Consider the following 17,224-nt stretch of genomic DNA (forward strand, 5'->3'; position numbering starts at 1 on the left):
CTTATAGGAAATTTTGTGTAAATTTTTCCTCGTGGACATTTTATTTAGCTGTGGTCCACCGTTTACGAGGTATTTACAAAAACGGCCCATGAAATCTATTTAAAAATACTTTCTAACTAAAATATTGCTCCTTGCGAAAAATCTTATAGAACCATTCTTGTAGGAAATATTATGTAGATTACTTCTGTATCACATTACTTTTGGCTGTGAGCCACCGTTTTTGAGTTATCAACAAAAAGCGGCCCATGTAATCTATTTAAAAATACTTTCCAACTAAAATATTGATTCTAGCGAAAAAACGTATAGAACCTTTCTTGTAGGAAATTTTATGTAGATTTTTTCTCCTGAACATTTTATTTAGCTGTGGGCCACCGTTTACGAGGTATTTACAAAAAACGGCCCATGAAATCTATTTAAAAATACTTTCCAACTAAAATATTGATCCTAGCGAAAAATATTATAGAACCTTTCTTGTAGGAAATATTAAGAAGATTAATCCTGTGAAACATTAGTTTTGGCTGTGAGCCACCGATTTCGAGTTATAAACAAAAAACGGCCCATGAAATCTATTCAAAAATACTTTCCAACTAAAATATTGATTCTAGCGAAAAATATTATAGAACCTTTTTTGTAGGAAATATTATGTAGATTAATTCTGTATAACATTATTTTTGGCTGTGAGCCACCGATTTCGAGTTATTAACAAAAAACTGCCCATGAAATCTATTTAAAAATACTTTCCAACTAAAATATTGATCCTAGCGAAAAGTCTTATAGAACCTTTCTTGTAGGAAATATTATGTAGATTAATTCTGTCTAACATTATTTTTGGCTGTGAGCCACCGTTTTTGAGTTATCAACAAAAAACGGCCCAAATATCTATTTAAAAATACTTTCCAACTAAAAAATTGATCCTAGCGAAAAAACTTATATAACCTTTCTTATAGGAAATTTTATGTAGATATTTTCTGTTTAACATAATTTTTTGCTGTGGGCCACCGTTTACGAGGTATTGACGAAAAACGGAGCATGTAATCGATTAAAAAAAACTTTCTTACTAAATTATCCATTTATATATTGATCCTATCGAAAAAACATACATAACCTTTCTTGTAGGAAATTTTATGTAGATATTTTCTGTTTAACATATTTTTTTGCTGTGGGCCACCGTTTACGAGTTATTTACGAAAAACTAAAAAATTGACTTTCAAGATCGAATGGCAGGGTACGGACCCCACCTCATGTCATGGCATTATTTTTCCATGGCTATTTAGACCCTCATCTTTCACTGGTAAAAATGACAGACTGCCTCAAGAACCTTTTTTGGAATTTTTTTTTTTTACCACTTTGTACCGTTCTGGCACGGTGAAGGACCCGGCCAAATGATCTGGCATAAATACTATGCGACTTCTGAGGAACTCTATTTTCACTTTTTAATAATTCCAGGTTGCCTCAAACACCTTTTTTGGGCCTCAAAAAATTAAATCTTTAAAAATTCATAGCTCGATAAAGCCCCGCTCCCCAGCTGCCAGACTTGCAGACCTGATGTTGGCTATGATCAGAGAAGCATCTGAGCACCTTTCCAGGTTGCCTCAAGGACCTACTCCAAAATCCTGCCAGCTCTCCGTCTAAAACGAGTGGTAATTATGAAGGTGGATGGATACAATGGTAGAGTGGACGGCCTTAGAAAAGATGGATGGAATGTGTGATATGAGAGTGAAAGGTATTAGTATAGAAATGACGGCTGATAGAGAGGAATGGAGGAAGATGATCTGCTGCACCCACCCCAAATAATGGGAAAAGGGCAGAGGAATGATGATGATGATGATGGAATTCATTAGTACTGTCATTATTTAGGGGTCTTTAAGTGTCTTCATTTTCACCCCATATTAACATTTAAAAATTTTCTCAGCAGCAATGTATTGTAAAGAGTTGTGATGGCAGTCAATGACTTTACACACGCAATATCGTCACTACTTTAAAAAAAACTTGTATCTTCGTCTGTCAATGAAAAGAAAATTGTAGTAAGTATGTATGGAATGCATATAGACTTACTGCGTTTTAACTTTGAGGAACAGCGTGAGATACGAGATTTTTTAAAAGTAGTGACGATATGAGGTTTTAAAACTGTCAACGAGTGTTTGACGCGCGTGAGTTTTGCATACATTGCTGGCCGAATTATTTCATATGAGGTACAGGCAGGGCAATTTCAATTGGGGATCAAATGCAATTGATCCATGTTTTTATGTTTGCATTATTAAATAGAGTGTACACCGGTTAAAATGGTAGGCGTGTTCAGTGGATACACGTGCAACTGACTGAATAATGGAAAAAATGGAGTTACAATTGTCCCCAGTCGAGATTTGTCCCGCTGTACCTTTGATTAATTCTAAGTAGGTATACATACCTAAGTTGTTTAATTCAATTTAATTTTAAATTATTCTTAATATACTAACCACCGTTTTAATTTATTTTTTAAATAACAGGGACTATTGCACTATAATGTATAATATCTAAAAGCCAAAAGGATTATATTATTAACTATTCCTCAAAGGGATAAGTTCGCCTTTGTGCCAACTTATGTAAGTTACTTACGTAATACGTATTATGTTGTTTGTACAAAGACTTTCATACATTGAATACTTTGACAAATAAATCATTCAACCATCAGTACGGAGGTAATGGAACTTAAATTATTAACTTCTAAAAGGACATCTATCATGAATAATTAAGAGGGCTTTCGTGTGAAAAACAGTGAAATCGCAACCGAGCGCTTGATCATACCGTGTGTGGTATCAAATTAAAGGGCTTTGCGAGTAGTTTCCTAATATATATCACACTATAGGACTTTTTTACTTGGTCTAACAAAATAAGAGAAAATGTCCAAAAGTGGTAATAATTGTACCGGCGTAGGCTCGCTATACGTGAGTTTTTAGGGTTCCGTAGTCAACTAGGAACCCTTAAAGTTTCGCCATGTCTGTCTGTCTGTCCGTCCGTCCGTCCGTCCGTCCGCGGATAATCTCAGTAACCGTTAGCACTAGAAAGCTGAAATTTGGTACCAATATGTATATCAATCACGCCAACAAAGTGCAAAAATAAAAAATTGAAAAAAATGTTTTATTAGGGTACCCCCCCTACATGTAAAGTGGGTGCTGATATTTTTTTTCATTCCAACCCCAACGTGTGATATATTGTTGGATAGGTATTTAAAAATGAATAAGGGTTTACTAATATCGTTTTTTGATAATATTAATATTTTCGGAAATAATCGCTCCTAAAGGAAAAAAACATTCGTCCGCTCCCATCTAACTTTTGAACCATATGTTTAAAAAGTATGAAAAAAATCACAAAAAAAGTAGAACTTCATAAAGAATTTCTAGGAAAATTGTTTTGAACTTGATCGGTTTAGTAGTTTTTGAGAAAAATACGGAAAACTACGGAACCCTACACTGAGCGTGGCCCGACACGCTCTTGGCCGGTTTTCTAAATGTGCATTAGAGAAAATATCATAATTACTTTAGTGGGTTAGATTTAAAAAATCCAGTGTTATAAAAATCAAGATAATAAGATGCTCTAACTGAAACTTGAATTAAATAAATCTATTGGATAACGGAAAGTGTAGTATTTCACCGACTAAAACTATCAATTTTACATTCTTTTGACGTTTTTTTTTTAAAGCACCCTTCATGTTCTTTGCTGTTATTAGCTAAACTAATGGAAATGACAAGTACCAAAGGAAAAGAATAGTAATAATTAGCATTTTGGATTATTTTCTCAAGTTTAAAAATAGGCTATTTTAAAATCAATTCATACACGGTGACATAAAAAAGACCGTTGAAACTTAGAATACCTCTAGAATAGAATAGATTATTTTTGATTCGAAAGCACACAGATAATAAACAATTTTACACTGACATAGAATAGTAATAAAGTGCCACGAAATGCATGACTCAGCACAGTGACTTTAAGTGCGTTTTCACATTATCCGATCCGATATCGGATGTCGGACCGATATCCCATATATTATAGGCGCCATCTTGGATTTTTTCCATTGAAGTCCTTCCGACATCCGATATCGGATCGGATAATTTGAAAACGGACTTAAGGTCCGAATGAACAAGCTGTATTATACGACCAATGTTGAAATCGCAAAATAGAAATGAGCGGCATCATGACAGTCGAAATGTATGGAATAATCAAGTTTTGTTTCACGATTTCAGCATTGGTCCCATAATAAAAGTTGTTCATTCTGCCCTCAAAAGTTACTATGCAAAGTTTGAACGGCCTTTTTATTTCAACCTGTATAGTGTGGTTGCCTAATATCTCTAAGTTTAAGGCTTGAGTAGATGCTCGTAGTGGAGCTTTCGGCATGGCGTGCAGCGGCGCGCGGGGTGGGCGAGCGTGCGTCAACCCTAGCCAGCGTCCCCACTTAGGCGTCGCGTGTCTCGCAGCACGCAACGGACGTCTCCGCCACGCCGCCTGAATGTAATTCAAAAAACGTCTCCTCAGTACATTTTGTATAGGAAGGACGTAAGACGCGCCCCAGGCGGCGTGGCGGCGGCGTGTCGTCTTACGTCCTTCCTACAGAGTGTAACAAAAATGGTGGTGATCCGTTTAAGGGCGTACTCAGTATCGTATTCTTATCAGGAAAAAGTAGAAGTTCACTTTTGTATGAGCCGGGCCGCGCGAATCGGTCGAATCTCCATACAAAGATAAAAAAAATTTTTATCCTACTTTTTCCTGATGAGAATACGATACTGAATACGCCCTTAAACGGATCACCACCATTTTTGTTACATCCTGTATACAAAATGTACTGAGGAGACGTTTTTTGAATTACATTCAGGCGGCGTGGCGGAGACGTCCGTTGCGTGCCGCAAGACATGCGTTTTATGAGTGTGGATGGTAGCCTAGGTAGCGTCGACTCAGGACACTTGTAACATGAGCTTCAATTGTTTGACATGCACGCTGCACGCCTAGCAATGCACGGTCGAGAAGTTTCCAAAGTTGCAGAACATTCCTCATGAGAATTTTCGGTAACTTCTGAGAATGTTCTCGAGAACGAGAATTTATCAGAATACTTAGTAACTTCGTAGTTTATACCATAATTTCGTCGAACTCAGCAAGTCAAGACTAAAAGTTCGGTAGCTAATTTAAAAAAGTCAGGACTAAAACTGTTAAGTCTGAAATTCGAAATGTTCCCTGAAGTATAGTGAGAATTTAAGCAACTTATAGTGATAATTTAGGTAACTTATCACTTATCAACAAAATAGCTAACTGTAATAGACAATATTATACCTATAATAACATATAGTTTTATATTATGCCCATTTAAACATTATGTCAAGTATATTCTCTTGTTTAAATAATAAATTGCATGTTGCGGGAATGTTCTGCGAACATTCTCAAGAATGTTTCCGCTTTTTGGGAATGTTCTGCAATTTCTACATTACTATGCACGCCCCACCCCGCTGCACGCTCAATATGAGCGTGCACTCAGGCCTTACTACTCATTTTCCAGGAATTTCCGTGAACTGTTCAGACATCTACATGTACAACATCGACTGTCAATGGGTCGACGTCACCGATGTGGAACTCGGTGACTATACTTTTAAGGTAACTTGAAATATTTCCACATTACTTCTTTCATCACTTTGTCTTTAAAAATCATAATTATACCTCTAGAGTTCTATTTCTTTCGTTATGAAGTTAAAATTTTAAGGTTTTAAAATACATTATTTATTAGAAAATTAATTTACTTTTTTGACAATATGTGAGATTTTAGAACGAACGAACGGACAGATATTTAATTTGTGTTACCAAACATTTTATTTTTTTGGTCCCATTTACCATTGCTGAGTGGTGAAATTCATATCCGGTCTGGCTCAGACGGTTAGTGACCCCGCCTGCTAAGCCGCGGTCCTGGGTTCGAATCCCGGTAAGAGTATTTATTTGTGTGATGAGCACAGATGTTTGTTCCTGAGTCATGGATGTTTTCTGTGTATATAAGTATGTATTTATCTATCTAAATATGTATATCGTCGCTTAGCACCCATAGTTCAAGCTTTGCTTAGTTTGGGACTAAGTTGATCTGTTTAAGGTGTCCCCAAATGTATTTATTTATTTATATATTTTGTTGTAGTTATCTGGAACTGTCCATGAGCGCCGGCAATTGCTTACCATCAAACAATAATTTGTTACATTCAGGTTTGTCGATAATCGACTTACTGTGTAATGTGTGTTTTTTTCTGCAGGTGGCAGTAAATCCTCACGCCCGAATAGCAGAACAACAGTTCCATAATAACGCGGCTACTTGCGTGCTTCGGTTATCAGAAACCTACGCGAGTGTGTATGGATGCACGCTTGGACGTCCATAGATCACATAACGTTGTACATACATACATACATACATACAATCACGCCTGTTTCCCAGAGGGGAAGGCAGGGACCACGGATTTCCACTTACTACGATCCTGACAATCCACTTTTGCTTCACACACTTTCATAACGTTTCTCATACGCGCTCGTCGGTTTCGAGTACTTCTGACCTCGCCTTTTTGCTATATTTCCCCGATTTGAACAAGAAAAGTTCGCCTAGGTCCACTTCCAAATACACAACATAACGTTGTGCCTGCATTCTTTCTAATAAGACAGAGAGCATGCTTATCTATGAAATAAATTTTATCTTTATCTTTATAGTCAGCATTAACTTCATACATGAATCGTATAAAAAGTCCAGTGTATAAAAATAAAATGTGTCTAATCTGTCTTGACATACCTGTCCCCTTTCTTCAAAATAAGAAATAAAAGATTTATCGTCGGCACCCTGCTTTAGACCTTTAGTCCATATACGTCGGTCTTTGCCCGACTCTAAGTGTTAGTAATGTGGGCGCTTTAGGCGCCCTGCTTTGGACCGTAAACGTCGGTCTTCGCCCGACTCTAAGTTGAATGGTAATGTCACGTTCTGTTTGAGCATTTCTTTTTTTTTGCCAATAATTTATTTTTAATTGTTTTAGGGAATTTTAGGTCGATTGTACTCAGAATCACGAGTGCTTTCAATCTCACTGGGAGACAAAAAGTGTCCCAGAATTTCCATACATTTTTGTTACTTTCCTCTTTTGTTACCCCATACAAAATGTACGGAAAATGGTAACAAAAGAAGAAAAAATCGTATGGGACAATTTTTTTAACTACTAGGATTGAAAAGGCTAGTAATTCTGAGTAGAAATAGCATATTTTTTTTTAATATCACACTTCATAAAAGTGGGAAAGAAAAAGAAATGCTCATTTTAATTATGTTTAACATCAGTTACGTAATTTGTTAATTATTTGTAGGAATAACTGGAAAACTCGCAAGCGAGGCAACTTTAGCTTCTGTTAATTGGTAACATTACCGAAAGGTATAGGGAATAGCTAATATTATATAAAATTTAATCATGTTAATAAAGTAACTACTTTACGTATTTTAGCTATCTTCATTGAATTGTTGGCAATTTACAGTAAGCGGCAAAATGACATGAAGGAATTCTGAATGAATCCATTGGTAAGGCACAGTCCCACTGCGAGCTAGTAAACTATGAGCTATCGGCTATAAGAACGAACAAAAGATAAGCACTCCCGTGCAAATAAATCAGACAAGGCGATATTGATAGTTCAGCGGGAGTGATTACCTTTTGTTCGTTTTTATATACGATCTCATAGTTTACTAGCTCGTGGTGGGACCAGCGCCTAAATTCGCCATTCACTTTTACATTGTAATGTGTTAAAGTTACCATAATTGTCACTCTTTAATAATCATTCCGTATTGTATATACTTTAGGATTCAAATAAATAAATACAAAATTATTTCTAAACCACATTTATTTACAATACCTTAACTTTACTATCACAATGCCAACAATATCTAATTGAGCCATTATAATTACATTGTACTCTAAAATAAAACCCAATTTCAAACCAATAAAGTCCTATTTACAGTGACACCTTCCACCTTCATCCTTGTGATTAGAAAAATAAAATTACTTATACAAGTGCGAAAAATAGGAACTTTTCGCACGTGTATCGTACAAGTTTATCGGTAGGTACAGATGGCTCTTCGAAGTTTCGACCTCACAAGAAATGAACTACTGCACATTAGTGCGGGCAAAAGCACCATCTGTACTGAAAATGTGTTTTCTCGTAACACCCAGTGTGCTTTTAGAAGTATAATATATTGAAATTGAATTTCGAACTACGCAAAAAACAATACAATAGCCCCTGGGTTTTACCAGAAACTATTTTTTTATTCAAAGCTATCTGAATGTATATCAAAGCAAACAGCAAATTGTAATCATATAGTGTAATGTCACAAAAAAATCCTAATATATTGTAAATTCTGCTTTAATCCTCTCCTTTAAAAGGCACATCTAATAACTAACAACTGTATGTGATATTCAAAACTCCGAACTAAGTTTACCGCAAAAAAGTATGTAACTCAAAAAATGGTACCAGATTACAACAACTAGATAGCACTGCGAAATCGGATATGTTTTTCAATATCACTAACACAAAAAACAATAAAACAAATTCTTCATTATTCATTAATGTCAGATATTTAAAAAATAAAGAAATATAATTAAAATGTGATGTTAAATGCCGACTGGCCGGAGATTATGAATACGATAAATAATTATATTACACTCAGTGGCACTTTTTAACGAAATTTCGTTTAATTTGTACGATAAACATAAATAAATCAATACTAAACTAACTATAATGCATAGTGGACGAAAAAGTGACCCACCAAGACACATCAAATTATGTTACAATATTTTTAACCATTCCTTTGTAAGGCGACAATATTGTCATTAAAATTGTCATGATAATCATTCAGTCTATACTATTATTTGTTTGATTCACTTATTAAAGCTCTATTGCTCTTGATATTAAAAAAAACTACTTATTCTAAGATACTCTTAAAGCTATTTTTAAGGTGTCAAAATAACAATAAAAGAATGCGACTAAAAAAAAAGGTTGATAAAATACATAAAACACAGAAAAAAAAAAGAAGAGGACGGATTCATTTGAAAAATAATGTTTTTGCACCCAAAAGAACTACAACAATAGAAATTAATTATACAGACAGTCAGAGTACTAGATTTAACAGTTTAACACTATGAATGATGGCATATTCATGCAAAATATATTAATGTAATGCGATCCTAAAACTCAATTTAATTTTAAAACAACAAATTTTTTATTTTTATTTTTTATTTTATTTATTTGGCTCACAAAACAAGTTACAGACATTAATAGAAAAATACATTACAATTTTACTAAAGTACTGAGCTGGCCTATAACTCTAAACATGTGTGCACAGATAGTATTTAATTTAAGTAAACAATATGCGCTAGGGAGGTGAGATGTCTTCTTTTATACTAGGTACTTACATCAATTATGGAAAAGCAAATGACTAAACTTATACATATTACATACAGAGGTAACTTAAAACTAAACTAAACTAAGTAGAAAGTAGAAATTATCATAGACATAAACATGTTCGTAATTGCCATTACTGACTAGACATATGAACGCAGCTTATGGATTATGTGTAAAAGATTTTCATGATTTGATTTTTAAAGGAGGGTAAGCTACATCCGAATATGTCGATAGTCGGATATTCAATAACCGTTTCGTTGTATGAACGACACATTCTGGTAACGGGATTATAGAATGAGGTATTGTTTTTATAAATTTGAAGTTGGAATAGTTTGGGTGAGGGATTTCGAGATTTGTAACGAGTGATGAAGTTGAGAAGAGAAAGAAGGGAAGGACAGTCAATTTGGGAGTGTATAATTTTATAAAGAGTAAAAAGCTCGCTGCATTTCCTGCGACTTGTAAGTGAAGGAATTTTAAAATGCTGGAGCCGGCTAGCGTACGATCTAAGGCTGCGACCAAGCTGGAGTCTGTAACTTAAGATGTTGAGAAACTGCTTTTGCACTTTTTCTATTCTGTTCATGTGAGTATTATAGTAAGGCGCCCATATTACAGACCCATACTCTAACGTACTCCTGACCAAGGTACAGTATAGATATTTTAGAACATATACGTTTTTAATTTCCTTGGTGCAACGAAATATGAATCCATTCAATTTTATTCCTTTTGCGATTATGTATTCGTAGTGAGATTGGAATGTTAATTTATCGTCTAAGTAGATACCAAGGTCACGAATAGTAGATGTACGATTTAGTGTAAAATTATTTAGGGAGTAGTTAAAATATAATTTTTGTTTACAAGTCGAAAAAGAAATTACATAACATTTTTCTGAATTAAGGAACATACGGTTAGAGCTGCACCATTCTGCCACTGTATTTAGATTTCTCTGGAGAACCGCGCAGTCCTCGTCGTTTTGGACTGTTGAGTAAATCTTAAGATCATCCGCGTACAGTAGGCATGGACACGATAGACGCTCAACAAGATCGTTGATAAAAACGACGAAGAGGAGGGGACCCAGGTGCGAACCTTGAGGTACGCCCGATGTGGCTTTTACTGGCGCAGAGAGATAGCCCTTAACGTTTACTAGTTGGCTTCTGTTATTTAGATAAGATTTGATCCACCTTAACAAGTTACCGTGGATTCCATAGCCTTCTAGTTTATTAATTAAGAGGCTGTGATCAACTTTGTCGAAGGCTTTGGAAAAGTCTGTATATATTGAGTCTACTTGAGTTCTTTTTGCAAATGCACCGCAAATGTAATTTTTGTAAATTAATAGGTTGCTAATAGTTGATCTGTTAGAAACAAAACCGTGCTGATATGGGGAGATAAAAGTTTTAAAGTAAGAATAAAAACAACTGTACATAACCGATTCGAACAATTTAGAAAACGCTGATAGTATACTAATAGGTCTATAATTTTCGCACTGGTTTTTATCGCCCGATTTATAGATTGGAATTATATGTGCAATTTTCCACGGGGAGGGAAAAGTACCACTTTTAATGGACCGATTGAAAATCAAATAGAGAGGTTGGCAAAGTTCGTCGCAACAGTTTTTAATGAAAGATGGGGAAAACCGTCCGGGCCTGGACCCTTGTTACAGTCAAGTTTTTTGATTATTGATTTAATTTGATCGATGCTAACATGAGTGTCGCAGAGGCTGCTATTATGACATGCAAGCGCTGGACGATCATGTATACAATTCGATGGTTTCTCAAAAACTGAGCCGAAATAGCTAGAGAACATTTCAGCGACTTCATTCGCATTTGATGAGATCAAGTTATTGAATTTCATGGTAACAGGGATAGAGTTAGTAGTTTTTTTGCTATTGACAAATTTCCAAAAATGTTTTACGTTTTGTTTGATTGAGACATTAACAGTTTCTATATAGGACTTATAACATTCATCAATTAATTTTTTACATCTTGTTCTAAGAAGGTCGAAAGTGTTATAGTCAAGTGGATTGCCGAACTTTTTATAACGTCTATGATACTTTAGCTTTTGTTTTAATGACCGAATTAAGAAAGGACTGAACCAACACGGATATTTTTCTGACCTAGCTCTTTTGAGAGGTGTATGTCTCTTGATGATATTGTATAGTTTTTCTTCGAAAACCAGAACAGCTGCATCCACGCTGGTATTCAAAAATAGTCGCTCCCAGTCAACCAAAGCCAGCTCCCTCTTGATTTCAGTATAATTGCATTTATTAAAATTTGGTTTAGCCTGGAATTTTTCAGTGATGGATTTAACTGGTGAGGAAACATTATCAATGTCTATAAGCAGAGAAGGGTGATGGTCATCTGGTCGGCTTAAGGGTGAAGCTCCGTATACGTTAACATTATCCAAAGTGGATAATACGAGATCCAAAAACCGGTTATTTTTATTAGGAACATTATTATATTGTTTAAGATTAAATAGGGAGATAGTATCAATTAAAAATTCACTTTTGCTATCATATGAAGAGCTAGATGTTATCATGTGTGAAAAGTTAGGTACCTTGGTCCATTGGATGTGAGGCAGATTAAAATCACCAATGAGCATAAATTCGAAGTCAGTATTTAATTGCGGTAGTCTGTTTTGGACATTAGAATAGAAATGCTTAAGTTTATCAATTTGGAGGTCTGGTGGTAGGTAACAGAGGCAAATGATCAAGGTGGTGTGGCCGACTTCAAGTCTAACCCAGATATCTTCAATTTCGCTTTCCCATGCATACATGCGCTCGGCTGACAGTCGCTTATTAATGGCAATTGCTACCCCTCCTCCCTCAGTTTTATGAATTGTAGTAGATTCGCGGTCGCGGCGGAAGATATTGTACCGAGAATCAAGAAATTCGGCGTCATATACACCGTTGTTTAAATTAGTTTCCGTAAAGCAAAGTATGTCGTAATTGCAATTAAGAATACTTAAATATAACTCGTTTAACTTACTTCTAATTCTATTGACATTTTGGTAGTAAATTAAAATTTCTAAACAAGACTAATAGGTTCAAAATATAAGTTGCAAAGTGTAGTCAGCCTAAAACTAACATTATTATAAACTAATAACTAAACACTACAGTTTTTTTAAACAACTAGAGTCCTTGATGTGAATAGCGTCCGAATGTTCGTCTTTACGTACATATATTTTTCCATATCTGGTCCAGACAATTTTATACTGTTTGGATTTCGCTGCTTTTCTGGTTTCAGCAAACAGCATTTTACATTCTGGGGACAGGTGTTCTACTACATAAACCCGTTGGCTCTCACCAGTGATTCCAAGGTGCGTACTATTGAGGAGCTGATCCGCGGGCCCTGTGGAATTTCTCGCCGACTTGTTGTAGCGGCTGACCATTGCCAGCACCGAGTCTCTTATGAACGGAGACGAAAGTGATACCAAAATATTTCGTGGTCTATTTGACTTGGTATCCATCTTAGCAACTCGGCGACAAGCGATGATGTTGCTGTCGGCTATCGACATGTTGATTGTGGAGCAGAGAGTCTTGAACAAGTGCATTACATTTTCATTCTTTTTCTCAGGTACGGCCTGTAATTCTAAGTTGCAATTTCGGGAGATATTTTCCATAGTAGAAAGTCGTGTGGATACAGAGCGGAGGCTTGCCTGTAGTTTAAGTTTTTCCTGCTCGAGGGATTTGATTTTATCGTTTTGATCCGCGATCTCAGCACTGTATGTTTTCTGCTCCGCACAGATGAAATCGGTAGTTGCTGTGAATCTGGCTTCAACCTCGATCACTGCGGTCCGAACTTCTTCACGAACCATGGCCTTTACGTCTTCTTTAATGGCATTGCGAATGGTGTTCACGAATGACGTGAAGGAATTATTTAGTTTTTGCTCAATAAGCACCGAGACGGAAGTTTGGATTTTTTGGTCCAATAAGGTGCTGATGCTATCTAATGTCACAGTGTTATTTCTGAGACTATTTGGAGGCGTCCTAAGTAAGCTGTTGTTCTGTGTAATATCTGTGTTCGGAACGCTCATGCTGCAGTCAAGAGACATGTCCAGGCTCAGGTTGCCCGCAGGTAGTTGATGTTCGCGTACTGGTGTGTCCGGGTGGCTCCTCAGGCGGCGGGTGGTTATGTTAATACAGCACGGACACTTCCATGTTTTAGTATACTCAGGTGGAAGTGAGTCAAACTGCGTTTTGTCAATATTTAGGCATTGCCTATGGTATATGCCTGGGCAACAACAACAACTAAATACGTCATCAGTGGGTTTTATTTCATTTTCACATTGCGCTCCGCATTCCATTCTGACTAAGTTATTTGTTTACGATTCGTTGATATATAGTGTAAAAAATAGACCAGTAGTGCCACCTAGTGAGTTTAGGCAGAGTTGTCAATAGCGGACAGAGCCAACATCGATGCACATCGAACTGTTCTAACACAGCAGGTTAGTGGTTTACAAGTAGTGGTAGTTCACAAGACGGCGCATAGATGGCGCTGATATCAATATAGGGAATGACACAGCTGATTTTGACGTATTGTTAGAATTATCACAGTGTTTTAAGTAACGTGGTGAAGTGTTCAGTTGTGAATAACGTAGATTAAACAGTTCTCATGGGCATTTCACCGAATGTACGCAAAGTTTGTGAAATGATGGTTAGGAACAACAAGTGTAAACGGGTGTTGAAATTGTAACGGTATGTAAGTCACTTTTCACTTTGTAATTTTTGGTTATATCACTGAGTATGAAGTTTTGTTATTATCGTCACATGTCGGCACTTTCACTGCGTGTTTAGCGCAAACATTTTATAAGAAATTAATCACTATTTACTATTTATAAATCAAATTCTAAAGCCCGGTATTGTTTTGGCAAAGCACTTTGTGTATTGGCCTCCATCTAGATTTAGGCTATGGTACATTCAATTGGAACCCTAGGCAACTGTAGAACTATGTCACAGTGACGTTATAAATCAGATTGTAAGAAATCTCTTACTGCTTGCCATTTAGACATGGTTGTAGGCCTAGGGTTCTAATTGGTTGACTGTACATCGCCAAATGCTCAAACGCTTACATTTTGTAAGCGTATCTCTCCCTATTGCTATCTACACGGTGAAACTGAAATAAAAATGACCATACAGACCACATAATAAATAGTACTATCGTACAGTATCGACACTCCCGCTCCCCGCTGAATGTGCCCACCCTCGGTTCGGTTACCTCACAGTTACCGCCTGTCAAAAACGCGAACAGTCGACCTGTCATTTTTCACTCATACAAGCATAGTAGGCGTTCACCTACATGAGCTTAGACTGTGTGCTAGGAAAGCGCGTCTTTCATATATTTGATCGCCAGTAGTGTCCGGGGTGTGGTTCAGACTTTGCATAGTGACTATTGAGGTCATAACGAACAAGATTTATAACAAGACCTATGCTGTTGCCAATAGAACAAAAGTAAAACCATCACATACAACTCAATTTTACAGCAATATATCCTGTATTTCACTAGTTTAAGGGTGATTTTCCTTTAGTTTGGAACATTTTATTTCCACTGCGAGCAAATTGTGTGAAGTAATAAACAGTGCACAAATGGATGCACTTAGATGCATTAGAAAGAGAAACATTCAATTGAGTGGATAAGGATGTATCTCCAATAAAGCTCTAGAGTTAGTACTAAATTAATTGAGATTTAGAAAGCCAAATGAAGTTTAAATATATTTTTTTCGAGGTTGGATTCATTTATATAATCGCTTTATTTCATTGCTCAGCCACTTAGATGCATTAGAAGGAGAGAGAAACATTCAATTGTTTGATAAATGTATCTCCCATAACGCCCTAGAGCTATTCTAAATTAATTGAGATCGAGTAGGGATTTAATAAGCTAAACTAAGTTTAATCCAATTCTTTTCGAGGTTGGATTAATTTAATCGTTTGTTACAAAGATGCATTAGAAAGGGAAGGAAACATTTAGTTGAATGGATCTATCTCCAGGAACGCCCTAGAGCTATTCTAAATTAATTGAGATTGAGCAGCGATTTATAAAGCTGAGTTTAAACGTTAAAAGAGGTTGGATTCTTTTATTCGCTGCTTTTGCTATTGTTTACAAAATTATACTTATAAAAAAACGTTTTATTAACTAATAGGTGGATACGAGTGTTTTATTATGTTAAAAAATATTACGTTAGAGCTATGTAATATTTACCTTCCAAAGGCTATGATGCCAAACGGCATCATACACAAAAATAATTCAGATAGTCTACCATCGGCGACTCGACGATGACGTTGATGACACAATGTAAATGTAATGGATGAAATATAAAATTACTATGTCATAGTAATTTTATATTTCATCCATTAAATATTAAAATATTATTGTACAATAGAGATGGTACAATGCGGAAAAGAGAGACTAAGTATTAATTTTAACATCTTTTTTATTTTTACCTGTGGTCTGACAAACATTTCAAATCATTTCACCGTTAAGAGGCCACATGACGCCGCAAAGCAACATCTTATAAGCAAGAACCATGAACGTGGAGTATCTCTCAGTGTTAATGGATGATAATAATAATGATAATGATGAAATAAAATTGCCGTCTGTCGGAAATAAAATTGGATACCATTTTATTAGGCGTCCGGTTTTTTATACATACCTAGCCCAGTATTTAGTCCATCACTTTTATCAAAATAGACCAGTTCATTTTAGATTTCATTAACTCTCAAATAGTCCTTACACCCTGGCGGGTGTTGCCTCTGCGTGTGTCCCATGATACGGGCAAGGGTAACATCTGCTCGGTGTACCCCTTACATTTCATTAAACTGTCGAAAGGGCCTCTACGTGTTGGCTTCGGCCCCGCGCACGCCTCCCAAAGGTCCGGAATACCATTGTTCCGTGATGGGAAAGACATACAATTGATGGCTTACCTTCAATAGGCCATACGATGCCGCATAGCAACATCATAGGCAGGAATGACCCTAGGGCGATGAAAGTGGCGGTTCTCTCGGTGTCACACAGACAGGACACGAAGAAACCTGAAACAATAATGAAAATTATAGAAAACTAGCTTTTGCCCGCGCTTCGCTCGCGTTAGAAAGAGACAAAAAGTAGCCTATGTCACTCTCTATTCCTTCAAGTATCTCCACCTAAAAAATCACGTTGTTCCGTCGCTCCGTTTTGCAGTGAAAGACGGACAAATAAACAGACACACTCACTTTCCCATTTATATAATATTAGTATGGATGACTACTTAATAGTTGTTTTGTATAAGATATTCAGGTATTAAGTACTAAAAAAATTTAATTTTGAAAAAAATCCCGACACTTCTGACTAATTCAGCTTTCAAACAAATAAAAAATAATGAATCGGTTCATCAGTTCGAAAGCTACGGAGCCACAGACAAACACACACACACATCAACTTATAACACCACGTCAATTTTGCGTCGGGAGTTAAAACGTATGTATATCAAATTTATTTTTATGCACTGTAGGAGACAAGGAAATCATACCGCGGTTTTCGCTTCATTTGCAAGCAAAAGAGAAATGCCTACGTCCGGATCAAAAATCAATGCCTTCCCGTGGCTGGGGGGACGGTGCGTAAAGCATTCCCCACTCCGAAAAAAAAAAACCGGCCAAGAGCGTGTCGGGCCACGCTCAGTGTAGGGTTCCGTAGTTTTCCGTATTGTTCTCAAAAACTACTGAACCTATCAAGTTCAAAACAATTTTCCTACAAAGTATTTATAAAGTTCTACTTTTGTGATTTTTGTCATATTTTTTAAACATTTGGTTCAAAAGTTAGAGGGGGGGACGCACTTTTTT

At 36.2% G+C, this 17,224-nt stretch overlaps 2 protein-coding genes across 2 annotated transcripts in view; one reads left to right on the forward strand and one right to left on the reverse strand.

Annotated features, from left to right (window-relative positions):
- LOC125238197 (lysyl oxidase homolog 2-like) overlaps nucleotides 1-6,377 on the forward strand; it is a 71,198-nt gene extending 64,821 nt beyond the window's left edge. Inside the window, exons 9-10 of the mRNA XM_048145469.1 lie at nucleotides 5,522-5,616; nucleotides 6,255-6,377. Of these exons, the coding sequence (XP_048001426.1) occupies nucleotides 5,522-5,616; nucleotides 6,255-6,377 (218 nt within the window). The remainder of the gene's footprint in view (nucleotides 1-5,521; nucleotides 5,617-6,254) is intronic.
- A 6,145-nt stretch (nucleotides 6,378-12,522) lies between these two features.
- Nucleotides 12,523-17,224, reverse strand: part of LOC125238198 (ABC transporter G family member 20-like) — a 159,500-nt gene continuing 154,798 nt past the window's right edge. The window contains exons 17-18 of the mRNA XM_048145470.1: nucleotides 16,246-16,438; nucleotides 12,523-13,630 (exon numbers count right to left, since the gene is read on the reverse strand). Coding sequence (XP_048001427.1) covers nucleotides 12,523-13,630; nucleotides 16,246-16,438 — 1,301 coding nt within the window. The remainder of the gene's footprint in view (nucleotides 13,631-16,245; nucleotides 16,439-17,224) is intronic.

The sequence above is a fragment of the Leguminivora glycinivorella genome, chromosome 23 (assembly GCF_023078275.1).
Source record: "Leguminivora glycinivorella isolate SPB_JAAS2020 chromosome 23, LegGlyc_1.1, whole genome shotgun sequence".
Taxonomy (NCBI): Eukaryota; Metazoa; Arthropoda; class Insecta; order Lepidoptera; family Tortricidae; genus Leguminivora; species Leguminivora glycinivorella.